This window comes from Rhopalosiphum padi, chromosome 3 (assembly GCF_020882245.1).
Source record: "Rhopalosiphum padi isolate XX-2018 chromosome 3, ASM2088224v1, whole genome shotgun sequence".
Lineage (NCBI taxonomy): Eukaryota > Metazoa > Arthropoda > Insecta > Hemiptera > Aphididae > Rhopalosiphum > Rhopalosiphum padi.
Window position 1 is genome coordinate 31572282 of NC_083599.1, and position 14663 is coordinate 31586944.

Genomic DNA, 14663 nt, shown 5'->3' on the forward strand with positions numbered 1-14663 from the left:
CTACTGTTGATTTACTTGTCAGTTGTCACACACTAAAAGTCATTATAGTCACCAATATAATTTGCCTAAACTATTCTGTTTAAAACACGACCGACTGTAATCCACTTAAGCAAATGATTCTTTTTTTAAAACGCCGAAATCGAAAATTGACTAATATTACGACTGTTTTCTAAACCTATTAAAGAAAAAAAAAAAAACATTTCCTTAACAGTTTACAATTAAAATTAACGATTATAATTTGAAAACTAGAACTTTGTATCATCACAGCGAGCACTGTATACGTTATAAAAAATTAAATCTTAGGTATATTCTTTATGAGAACACTTAAAAATTCAAAAAAAAAAACGCGTTTAAATAAATTCAGAGAGCACATGAACACGAGCAAACGTGTTGAGTGACTCACCCTGTATTGAAACTGTTTTCTTCCAATTAATGGACGCCAATACGTCTAGTCCGACATTCAGCAGCGTTTCGATCTCGTTGGGGGCCTAGTTTCACAGGTGCGGAAACGCATTATCTCCTGTCGCCGATCACGACCTCGTGTGTTTTACTTTATTCCAAATATTGTATGACTTCAAACATCCGAAAATTTGATGTGTAATGACATACAAATACGCGTTTGTCGACAACAGCAAAAAGTATCGGAGGAAATGTTAAACATTTGAAATGTTACTGTTTCTGCGAAATATTTTTCCGTTATAGTGTCTCGGTGCTATGTTTGCAGCCAAATAACTCTACTATATTTTATTATGGCGTATATTCTCGTCATACTACAATGATGTGTCAATAATACGAATACATTATAAATATATTTAAATACCATTTTACGGTTTATTTGATATTTTATTGTTACTTTGTACGCTATTAGTTAGTATGCCCGTGTGTACACACATTACAGACCATAAAATATATATTTTTTAAACATAATTTTGAATATTTATAACTAACGACTATAAAACCGTAAAACATAAAGTCCTAAACACAGACAACAGTAGTAAGTACATATTTTATTATTCGCAGTAGTTATAATAAAACTCTAGTAAAAGGTGATGTATTGGCATTTTATCTTCGGATAATAGTAAATAATATTATTTATTCATTGCATGTTCACGAATCGTTCGTCTGACGTCTATAAGTATAATACATAATTATTTACAATAACCTTGATAAGTAAAGATGATTTCGATAGTTAGTAATAATGTATAATTTTTCGCACTTCAATCAACTACTATATTGATCAAAAGAATCTAATATAATGTAATAATAAAAAATAAAAATCCGAACGCTTTTAATATGTTGTTAATCTTATTAATCAGTTTTATCTCATGTAATAGTTTATAATGTATTTAAATTATCTGTTATATTAGTTTTAATTGTGTATAACTCGTCATTAATTGTAATATTTACCATAAGATCTATTAATTTTGTTTTATTGTTAATATATTTTATTATAAAAATTCGTATTGCGATAATTCTAATAAATAAATAAATGAAAATAAAATAATAAAATTATTTTATTTTAAAAATAATAATGTATAGTTTTAAATTTTTTGCAATTACAATTTATATTTTGTCTGGCAATAGTAAGAAGTTTTATATTTTAAATTTATACGGGTTTCCCTAAATTATTTTTTACCAAAATTGTTTATTATGAATATTTACAAATGAAACATACGGATCGAGTTCACATGAAATATTTAAATTGATTTATATAAAAATAAAAATAAAAATAAAATAATAATAATACACGTTTGCACGAATGAACATAATGTATAAAAATTCATGTCTTGAGAAATGGTTTTTATTAAAATTTTCTACCACTTTTCCCCGTTACTGACTATCGATGTCTTATTTCACTGCGCATAAACTATATCTTCAGTCAAGATGAGATCATTGATTGATAATACAATTGTTATTTTTTTTTTAATTCTACGGAACTATAACATTTGACTTTCAGCGAAAGAAGTTTATAGTTTATAAATACGAAAAATAATAAAGTTAGTTTATTATTTTTCCGACGAATCGCGCAATAGTAAAATGTCAATTACGGTGACAGCGATCGTTTTTATTTCAGTTTGATAGTTATTTAATGATATTTTAATACTCCAACTGTACCATAATTTGTTTTTTTTTTTTTAGAAAAATAAATTTCCTCAAAAGATTTATAAAATATATTGTCGTCTCATTTCATTAATTGAACATACTATGAAGTACAACAATGAAATAAATGTATGCGTTCTAAATACATTTAAGTGAACGGTTGTCTAAAATCTATATTACATTTTAGGTACACAGTTTTGTAATCAATTATCAAATTATTTATTATTAATATTATTGTACTTTTTTCTATAATAAATGAGAGTCTATCAAATGTATTAATATTGATCATCTGAAAATAATGGATACGTAAATTAAAAGATACTCGTACTATTATTGTTATCACTTTATCAGTAATTAGTGTAACGTAAAGATTTATTTGGGTTATGGAAAATCCAAATTAATTATAGTTGATACTTCCTATCGTAAAATTACGTTTCGAATTATTTATAGTCCAATATTTTTTTAATTCTCATTTAAATATTTAACATAGAGTCTCAATAGTATTAGATATATTTAACTATTTAATTCAGAAGTTTTGTAATAGATTTTTAGGGGCTTAATTTATTTGATGCAACAAAAGTAATAACATAATTTAAAAGCTAAGTTCTGAAATAAGTAAGTATATACTGGATATTATAATACCTATGTTATAATAATTTACATAATGAATAACCAAAAATTAAATAACACCACGTCTGTTAGAAAAAAAAAATAAAACAAAGAATAATAATTAACAATATTTAAACGATTGAAATGAAAAGTAAATTATTTTTTATCTATTAAATATCAGTAGTTTGATAAAAAATATATTTGTTTTTCACTAAAACGATTTTAAATTGAATATTTGATTTGGAGGTAGTATAAATTGTTAATGACGTGTAAATGACGTGTAACGACTTTGTTAATACAAAGTTGTTTTGATTACCTTATAATTATTAAGGAATACAATCAAAAATTAATTTTAGTTAAATCAATAGAGCTTTTAATAACAATATAAGACTACGAGTTGCCTTATGTAATATTACGTACGTGCTATATTTTCATAGCTGGAAATTGGTTTTCATTTATATATATATATATATTTATCTTTACTCCTAAGTACCTATACTGAATTTTATGGTACTTACTCGAATTTTGATCTGAGTCCTGTGTGTTACTAGCGCCTTCGTTCGTATCCATAAACACCGGATCATCTCTATTTCCGTCAAACGGATCTTCCGAGTCTGGTGGGCCTGCCACTGAAACAATAAAAATAAAAGGTTGAAGTCTTAATTCACTGATTGGTTTTCACAAAAACTTTTGAAAAATGTACAATGTATATTATAAATAATGCATTAAACAAATAATAGTTATAAAAAAAATAATAGACATTTAATCGACAAAACTGAAAATATGTTCTGCTATCACGCAGCATTGCACAAATGGTGTTTTACAATAACATGTTTTTAAAATTGTATATAACATGACGAAGCTTCTAATGTACCTACTAATAGTGATAATCACCCGATAAGAAATTAATAAATGTCATTGACTTATAATTTAACTCGTGAAATTGTATTTTCGATGTATTAATATGTTTTTAGTTAGGCGAAGTCTGTTATTGCATGTGTTGTATTTGTCTAACACACGCGTGACATTGACAAATATAATATGTGTCGGATACTTATCAGAGTTTATCGAGTTATTACTTATTATGAAATTCTTAGTGGACAATTATAAGCTACGCTGCAGGAGAAAAATATTTTTCCTTAATACTGTTTTTCGGATAACACAAATTTTAAGACAATGAATCTAAGTACTCGCCGCGCTAGTTTTAAAATAAAAATACACACAACACACATAACAACAACACGATACGCGGGTACGAAGTCGTCTTCATTCTGATCAGCTAGAAATGTAAATCATCATTGGTCTATTTGCTAAAAATCACTTTTCGACGGGTATAATAATGTTTGCGATCAGAAGTGGTTGCCAAACCATCACTTTTTACCGTAATAGATCTCCGGAAAAATGTCTAAGGGCGATCTCACCGGCACAATACAGACATCTCTACCCGACATCGGGTATTAACCTCGACGTGATATTATACGTATATATATATATCACAATAACGCCTCGAATCTCACGCGCGGTATACGCGTACTCTAAGACATATTATCGGGAATTGTGCGGCGAGCGAAAGACGACGCGAACGGAACTCAAGGAAATATTGAGACGAAGAACTCCGACAGGGCGGCGTTCGCGCATAGGTAATAATAATATATATGTGTCGTGTTGTAGGTACCTAAGCGCAATTTTTGATTTCCGCACAAGTGCCTGCGCAATAAAATATTTCGTAAAGTGTAGTATACGAACGGTATAATATTTCTCGTGCGGTATTTACGGTACGCGGCCGAATAGGTTTTTTTTTTTTTATATATATATAATATATATAATATACTTCCGTATCCGCGTTGCGTGTCCTGGTTATTATTCGAATAAATCGTTCGGTGATTTGTCGCCGGCTCGAGTCATTTCACACACGTTTTGGCCCGGTAACACGCGTATTATATACACATAGAGCACAAAAAGTGTGACGCGCGCACGCACCGCATACGACACACGCCGAAACGGTTCGACTGTGCGCGTTGGTCGGGAATAAATGACTAACGAATAAAACCGGCGACGTGTCAGACGTGATAAATGGTGGTTGAAAAATAATATATATAAATAATAATAATAATAATAACGATAAAAAAAAAAAAGGGCCAAGCGGAGTAATGAAACGAATGTGTATAATATATAATAATACGATGTACACAAAACGGCGCGTGCGCGCGTAATATTTTTATTGTTGCACTGGTCCTCCGCGATGTCGGTATAAATAATAATAATAATAATAATAATATGACGAGGATGCGCGTAGTATATTTCTCTTCGTACGCTGCGTTTGTGGCGAGCCCGCGTGTTCGAATGACAGACTGTGATTTTTCGTCAAACGGAAACGAAAATTACAAAAAATTAAACGAAAAACAAAAAACAAAAAATACCTCCCACCGAACAGGAAGCGTCAGGCCTATTATGGTTTTCGACTTTTGTGTCGTTGTTATTATTATGGTAATAATATTATTGTTGCAATATTCGTTTCGTCGATAGTCGCGCGTGCCGCGAACACGGTCGGGACGACGACGACGACGACCACCACCACCACGAAATCTCCTCGCGCTATATCATCATCAGCTATTATGCACTTACTATTTTTTACTACTTAAATAATATTGTTCGTCGTCGTCGTCGTCATCGTTCACGACCTCGACGAAGTGGTTTTTCGTATTCATCGGTAAGCGCGGGCGTGTGCGCGCACAAAATACTCTATATATATATACGACCGATAATAATATATAATATATTATATTATTGCGCCGTCCCATTCATCATTTTCTCGTGTGTACGTGTGTGCGCCGGAAACGCGTGCTAGGAAACATTTTCGGCATTTTATTGTTATTATTATTTTTGTAGACAATACCATAATATTACTCAGACCGAACGACCGAACAATAGGACATGACACGGCCGCCGGTGGGCGTTTCGCCCGTGTCGTAAGACGTTGTCGTCGCGCTGCCACCGCCGTAGTCGATTAAATGTTTGACACTATTCACTGTATGAACGTAGAAATTACTTTAGACTGTTTTCGCTATTTGTTTTTCGAGTTTCGTTTACAAAATGAACACACACACCACACACACACACACACACACACACACACACACACACACACACACACACACACACACACACACACACACACACACACACACACATACTAGAGTACAATAGTAGTAAAGACATCATACGAAAAGAAATAACACAAACATAATATTATTAAACGACAAGACGAAGTCGCTTAAGAAAAAAAACTAATCACATTTTTAAATGGAAGACTTTTACGTACAACTATTGTTTTTATTATTTTTTTTTCAAATACAACGATTAATAGAAAAACGATTTTCACACTTTTGGTTTTAATGTTGTACTATCAATATTTTTATATCAGCAACAAAAGTAGAGTATTATTTTATGTCTCGAGAACTAGAAAAATAAATTTTTTTTTTGATGATATAATTTAATAACAAAAAAATATTACTAATTATAAGTTTGGGTGGTTTAGTACGTTTTATGTAACATCAAGGGCAATACTATTTAGTATGGGAAATAATATATTTTGACAAAATGTATGGCCAAACTATATGATTTATTGGTATTTTTTCTATCAGAATTAATGCATAACTCTATAATAATATTTTAGAAAATTATATTATTTACGTATAGAAGCTTCTCATCATTATAAACGATTAAAAATCTATATTTCCTCGTAAAAAGAAAATAATATAAATAATAATAATAATTTAAAAATCATAGGTAAATCGTAATAAACTAATAACGCAGTGTTGTATTTTTTTCAGATTAGCGTTTATGGGACAATAATTCTAACTGTCCTGCGCCATAAATATTTATAATTTTAAAAGCGAAAAAATAACGGATTGTTCATGTTCGATGATAAAAAAAAAATGAGTAGAAACACATTTGTCTCGTAAGAAAACAAACCCGTTAGAAACATGATCATAGGAGTTTGAATTTACCTACGTAGATAGATAGCTAGCTACGGCATAAACTAGTGCAGAATATTAAATTAAAATTTGGACGACAATGATGACGACAACAGAGATAACTTACATTTATTTTACACGTTGTACCTATGTAAATTGAATGTTAACGACTCGTTGAAATTATTGTGACGGATAATAAGGTTTGGAACGTCAGGCGAGCATCTCTTCGATGTCGCCGCCACCGTCTAAAGCGTTATAATTCAATGACATAGGTACCTAATACACGAGGCGATGAGATGAAGAGTGATAATGACCAGCAAACGGCATATTATTACACAGTGTCCAAAGGGAATTTAATATTTCTACCGCCGCGGGCTCATTTCATGAACACTCGTCGTTGATATTTCCATATGATATATTTTCAAATTTTTTTGAATGCGATCTGTTACACGTATTCGTATGACGATTAGTTAAATATTTGCTCTCATTATATCGTTTATATTAGGTGTCATATTATGCAAAAAAAAAAAATAAATAAACTTCATTGGCTAGCTGAAAACGATCCGATTATTCGATCACACGTATATGTTATACGTATTATTATTATTATTATTATTATTAGTGATGGGAGTCCGGTATACGTATATGGTGTACGACTAACTAGTATATTATTTTTACCGTTTGTGTAAATAAAGTGACTATATTTAATTTATGTTGTTTTTTTTTTATTAGATTTCACAATAACAAATTTTGGATATTATAAGAATATTGTGATTATTGAACACCGAGATCCGGTAACGTTCTATAATCTCATAAAAATATAATTTCAGTAAAATACTGAATTTATAAAAATCGACGATGAAGTTTCATGGCCACATATCAATTATTAATAACGGGAATCAATCAAATTTACTTTTTCTACCGTAAATTTGGAAATTTACTCGTACAACCGTTCGATTGGATTTGGTCATTACATATTTTTTTACGCAAAATTCACGTCACCGATTATAATATTATAGCCATCGTCATGTTATTATATTATATTTTGTTGTCAATTTTCGGTGACTGTATCATAGTAAAATATACTATCGTGATCGCGAGCTCCGATCTCCGACTACAGTCTTATATTTCGGCCACTGCCGCCACTGCTTGGTCTACTTTGGGGTTGGGTTAGCAAAATATTTATACACACGAGACAACGTGTGAAGAGAGGTGGAGCGCATAGGCGTTCGTTCTGACGATTCATCATTTACGCGGACGACGACTACACACACAACTACTATACTAAAACTAGTACCTAACTACCTACTGCAACAACTATCAGCCACTATGCGACAACGATCTACTGCTATTATTCTACATCATCGTGACACACGCACACACATAATGATCTCGTCGGAGGGTGGCAATACGACAAAAGTGTAATGTTATTTTATAATATAATAATACTACGGGAAAACGCGACCCGTCGTGCAGGCAGATGGGCTCGCGACTGTTAAGAATAACGAGTAGACGTGTAGTAGAGTATAATATTATAATACGTATGTGTACGGTCCGAGATTAATATAATATGCACGCGTACTCGTATATTTTACGTACGTGCGGCGATCCTTTTGAGATTGGGAATCGGGTTATGTGTACAATAACACTGTTATTATCAGTGCGAATAGCTGCACTGAAATGAATTTTTCGTAATTTTATTTTTTTCCAACACACCACTCTTAACCACATCGCAAGCTCAAATACGTCATATTATACAATAACGTACTACACTATTAGAACATTTAGCGAAATAGATATCCTCCGACAGAAATCAAAATCGTATGGTGTGCTGTTAAAAAAAAATAGCTTTTTATAGAGTCACGCTCACGTCTTTAGTAAACGCCCGCAGCCGTGGGAATCTCGTTTAAAATATAATTATATATTTATTTGAATGTGGATAATAATATGACCAATAAATTTCATGATGATAATATATATATATTTAAAAATATTTTAACGCAACAAAGAATGCTTTTACTGTACATACGCAAAGAATACAATATACAAAGAATTTTTTACATTTGAATATTTTATTGATTGGTTTTTGATATGAAACAGTCAATAATGTTAATAATAAAAATAATATTGATATAATAATATGATAATGATGATGACTAAATTGTTAAAATAAACAACTATTGAGAAGAAATCTTATTTATTTTTTTTTTTATTGACAGACTACCACATTTTTCTTAACGGCTAAAGATACATTTAAGAGACAATCGGGATCAATATTGTACTTTAACTAAAATAAAATATAGTAAAATCTAAAAGTTAAGAATTATCTGAACATTATTATTTTTTTATTTACGTTATATAACGTCTAAAAAAAATGTATTAAAATAACTCATTTTTTCCAGAGCCTTTTAAATTTAAAAAAAAAATAAAATACTTTTTTATTTTTTAGTGCAATGGACATCTCGGCTCTTTGTTTTTGTGACACATTACTTATTGTTTACAGACGTTTTGTATTTCTCTAACTGTTTTTTTCCACGTATATATATTACATTCTTTCTCTTAGAAAAACTTAAGAAATTAATGTTGGTAAGAGAAATTTTACTTTATTCAACTCCAGGTATCATTTTATTAAATCACACGGAAAATAGTTCGTTTCGCAGAAAAATGAAATGATAACTTTTTACTTTCTATATACTATTCGAAAAGCAAAACGCAATAAGTACCTTCAAATCTGATAGATAACTAAATATGCATTTATATCACGCACTCAATGTGTAGGTTGTTATATACTTATTATACACTATTCAGAGATCAAACTAAATTTTAGAATGTTCCACTTTATAAGTAAATAACATTTATTGAGAACTTAGATTGATTATACAGTTTTACCTTTAAACAAAATCTATTTCTAGTTCACATTCAATGTAAGACGTCAGCATGTACGCATTATTAATACAAAACTGCGTCATAATCTATTTATAACTGTATAAATAAATTTATCTACTATATTTTAATCATTAAGTTAATTTCACAATGGTTCAACAGGTTAATATTGATGATTTTGTAGTGCCCCATCATTAAATGTCATTACTGAAAAAACAGTATTGTATTTTTTTAATAGTACATTATTAAACCTTTTCAATGTGACATAAAATATTTACTTAAATTACTCCGCAAAAATAATTTTTTAAATTGTGTTTTATACAAAATATTCTTTATATTTTGGTTGTATGAACTTCTATTTATTACAATAAAAATTAATTGTCATCAATGCACTGTTACAGCTGTTAGACCTATTTTACAGCATTTTCTTTAATAGGAAGAAAATATTTAATGTATCCTTAAATAAAGTAATGGTAAAACGGCGTTTGAAATAGGCAATATAGCTACACTCTGATGTAGGATCTATTTTTCGGTATTTCGTGCGTTCAATTTTTTTAATACGCAACAAATTATTATCAATTTTTAAATGCAGAATGTAATAAAGTATGCATAATTTCACGAGAATCACACTAGAAATTGGACAAACAAAAGTTATTCTTGTATTGTAATAACTTATAATCTAAATAGTTTTAAATCTATTACACAAGTTGCTTATGGCATCCTACGCGATGGCAATGCTCAATAAGCAAAAAATGCATTTTAACTAATGTCACTTTTATTGTAAACGATGAGCGAATAATATAGATTACTGAATTTAATGCAAATTTAATATTATAATAAATATTCGGAGTAAAATTTGTATTGCTGCGTATTATAGATTCTGACTTCGCGAAATAAATATTTACATGTGAAGCCTATATAATGATATGTGGAGTTGACGTAAAACTAATTTAGTAACGAAACCCTAAAAATATGTCATAAACTCATAACCCACTAAACTAAAATTATAGTCCAGTCGAGTCTTGTATCATTATAACATATTTGATGTTTTCTATGCTTAAATACGTAGTATTACTTAGAATAAAACGGAAGTAAAGGACGCATACGTTACAACAACATAAATAACTCATACGGAAACGGTATTAACTTTAAATTAAAATAGTTATTTGCGAATTTTAGATATTTTAGGAACTATTCGAGTATTTTAATAGGTCCGAATTGGAAGTTAGGTTGTGTACTTGTGTCGGTGTTTGTACTCTAAAAAGATGGCGTGGAAGTTATTAATTAAAAATTGAAAATTCTCGGAAATTCTAATACGTAACAACTTTGGGATTGTTAACTATGGCCAAAAATAATTAACTCTGAATTGATCAGCTGCAGTCGCTTGAGTGACTGTTGATATGTTGACGATAAAAGCACTACGTGACTATAGGTATATAGATCGCACCGCACTGCTGCCGATTCCATACAATATAAAGGAAAGTTTCACCGAATTTTAAATGAGACGTTTTACGTCAGCCGAAGTTCTTGTTGTACGCAGTCATCTCATTCAAATTACAGTATAGAAACGAGTATCAAGGATAAAAGTTCTATTAACAACAACGCACCGCAACGCATTCAATATTTTATGGAAACCTGTGATTACGCGATAAGCTCATTATAAAATAACTCTACGCCGACACGACGAAACAACTGACCCGAATTCGGCGTTCAAAAATGTAACGGGAAAATAAAATTATATATATATATACGGCACTGAAAACAAAAAAAAAATAATGCATAATACGATTGTATAATGTAGTGCAGGTATGATAAACAAGCCAAAATAAATAATAAATAAAACCAAAATTGAAATCATAACTATTTATTCTCGGCAGATGTGATTTGTGAATAAATAAAGAAAATAAAACAATTTTTGTTTCCACCCGTAGCACTTTGGCTTTATTTAGTGTAAAACAAACACCAATTCGATCATCGATAAACAAATTTTGTAAAAAAACACAATATTATGTAAACCGTTGAATAAAAAACACGATTACTATAATATAAATTGTCTTTTAGAACAAGTACACAATATATTCTGGAAATCCACATTCGCTGTCTAGTACTTACATACGATTATCTTGGTTTTTCTCAAAAATTCCTCGTAAGCCGACGTTGTTGGGAAGTTAAAGATATTAGGATGTATAAATACATATACAATATACACGCTTAACTCTGTCGTCATATCTGAGGTATTATTTTTAGGATCTATTTTTATTAAAACCATTAATTTATAACGTAACACGCTTTATTATATGATGCAAAATCCACATTATAAGGGCATACTATTATATATGCAAATATACGGACCCGGATTAAGACCTACGGTGTCCGTAGGCTGTGAAAAATTTGGTAACCGTACTTTGTGAAAATATTTAATATGTATTTATAAGTTTATTGTACAAACTTTTTACATTTTTTAACCAATATACAAAAACCCGTTATTATTCAACTCGAATGAACAAAAAGTAAAACAATTAAATTAAAACATAATTACATAGATAATGGAGTTTATTTTGTTTTAAATACGCGTTGAACACATTTAACGTTGTATGTCCTGACGGGATAGTGATGTTGCATGTGTCACACTGAGATCTGACACTTTAAAAATATATAATTCAATCGAAGTTCGACAACTACACGTATAATCTAATATATCGGAAAAAAATACGAGATAAAAATATAATTATTAATTTGTATGTTGTAACAAAAACGATAATATATTTGAAAAATTATATCGTGGATGGTACTCTTAAATTCGTGGACAATCACGGTTCTATTGGATGTGGTCTGCACCGATTGCTGCGACTTAATCCAGCCCAGTACATATATACGAACGAACGAAATATTACTGTAAACATACGCTGAAGATTAAACATTATTTATGACCCGTGAAAAAAAAATGTACATAATATTAAATTCATTGTTTGTGTAATATCATACATTAGTGTCTCATTTGCCTCCGAAAAATATTTTACAAGGCCATCGCATATATGCGATACATGCGGAGAACAATGTTATTTTCACGGAGAATACATAACGAAATAATAATTTCCCACTTCTGTTTGCTCGACTCATATAGAACCGTAAAAACCGTAACAAGATAATAATATTATACACGAAGTGTAGTACCCGTCCAAATATTTGATTGAACGAAACGTGAATATCTATTTTCTCGTCGTGTGTGTGTGTGCACCTACGAGGCAATACCTATATATTATTGTTATTATAAGTCTTGTGCAATGCGCGCCGCACTGCAGTCGCTGCCGCTGTTGGGCGCACCTTTCGGATTTTCCGCACCTCAGAGCTGCGCACGACTACGGCAACGGTTTCAACGCGAAAATCAAAATATTATAGGTACCCGTATCGCGCGATTACAGTGATCACAATAATACCTACTGCGGTATTCGCGAACAGAACGATATATTTTATATATTTTTGCAACAACGGCGCGCGCGTATGGATTTCATCGTCGGCACGTTATCACTTATGCATAAGCGGAGATCGCGGCCATGAAACGCCGTGGCACTCCCCCGGGGAATCAGCGCCTCGGTCAGAAGCGTCCGTACGTCATCGTCATCGTCGTCGGCTCGGAGAGTTCTGAGCTCGCGTGGGTTGTGTTACACGTGTACAACACGTAATATATAATATGATTATACACACACGAGCACCGCGATTTTCACCGGACCGCCTCGTTACATAATAATATTATTATATAATATCGTTCGGGTATTGTAATAAAAACGCATTTCACGGTGGGCGCGAAATTGATAATGATTGATATTATAACAATGTTCGCCGCCTCGTCGCAGCCACCGTATGGATTTTACGCGACGCATTATAATATATAATACGTATTATGTCTGGTCGTGGCGCGCAGTAAGTGTGTATAGGTAGGTAGGTAGGTATATATAATGTTTTCCGCGCGTTGTAAATTTAGTGTATAAGCGCCCGACAACGGTGACGTGTAAATTTAATGTATTATAATCGACTCCAAGCCGGCACTCAGCCTGGCGCGAAGGTGATGGGCGTTTATTTTTTTTTAATAATAATAATTTCGTTCGAGTAAGTGGTAAGAGACGTTTCTCGGAGGCGCGGAAAATATATAACGCCGTCGTAAATTAAAAATATAATTTTCAGTGTGTTTTTCTATTCGGAAAGAAACAGCTGGAGTATCCAGTAAAAGAGGTTCAGCGGTTTCACGGCATCGTATATTTATATATAGTCGTGTGTATATATATATAATACATAGAAAATGAAATTGAACATGGATTGTACTTTAGAAAGGTTTTTCGAGTTTTCACAGGAAGCTTAAAAAAAAAAATATATAACAAAGAAATGAAAAAAATCTACTCGAATTTAAGAAAACGTTGACCGTCTTTGAGTAAACTCGGTTAATTTTACTATTTAAGAAAAGTTTAATTGAATTATTTTTTTTAATGAAATAATATTAATTTTTATGTTTTTAAATGTAGAACATTGACTGTAAATCTGAAGTTATCTCTAAAATGTACAGTTTAGTAATTATATAACTTGATTATGTCATGATTAAATTACTTACAATATTTTTGGTACATGTCTTCGGGTCATCTACTCAGGAATTATATCTTAATTTCTCTTCGAAAGTTTTTTGTCTTATATAAGTGTATCTATTTTAAAACGTCTTGAAATGGCATTTTTATGAACATTTTTAAACTCACTAGTGTCCATTTAATTGTGTTTTTATACTTATTAGTTATTACCGTTAAAGGAGATTTTTTAAAATGTAAAAAACAAACTAATTCAACGTTTGGATAAATTTACGGAATATTCCTAAAATAATAATTATCATTATTATTGCGTATAATTTAAAATCTAAATACACATAATGTTATAAATCACCAATTAAACAAAAAAAAAATTTGGGTAGAGACTAGAGATCTGCTATGAGATTATTAATCATGTAAACGACAAATTAAGTTTAAAAAAATCTCAATGACTTAGGTAGAACATTGAATTATCTTCATTAAGCCAATGCGGTATGATTCGTCATAGCTTAGGAACAAAATTAGG

The 14663-nt window shown here is 30.8% G+C and overlaps 1 protein-coding gene across 2 annotated transcripts in view; it reads right to left on the minus strand.

Annotated features, from left to right (window-relative positions):
• The window catches only part of LOC132924210 (dual specificity calcium/calmodulin-dependent 3',5'-cyclic nucleotide phosphodiesterase 1-like), a 175071-nt gene that overhangs the window by 50329 nt on the left and 110079 nt on the right, over positions 1-14663 (minus strand). For both annotated transcript variants that reach the window (XM_060988379.1, XM_060988378.1), the window contains one exon: positions 3228-3338. In XM_060988379.1, the coding sequence (XP_060844362.1) occupies positions 3228-3338 (111 nt within the window). The remainder of the gene's footprint in view (positions 1-3227; positions 3339-14663) is intronic.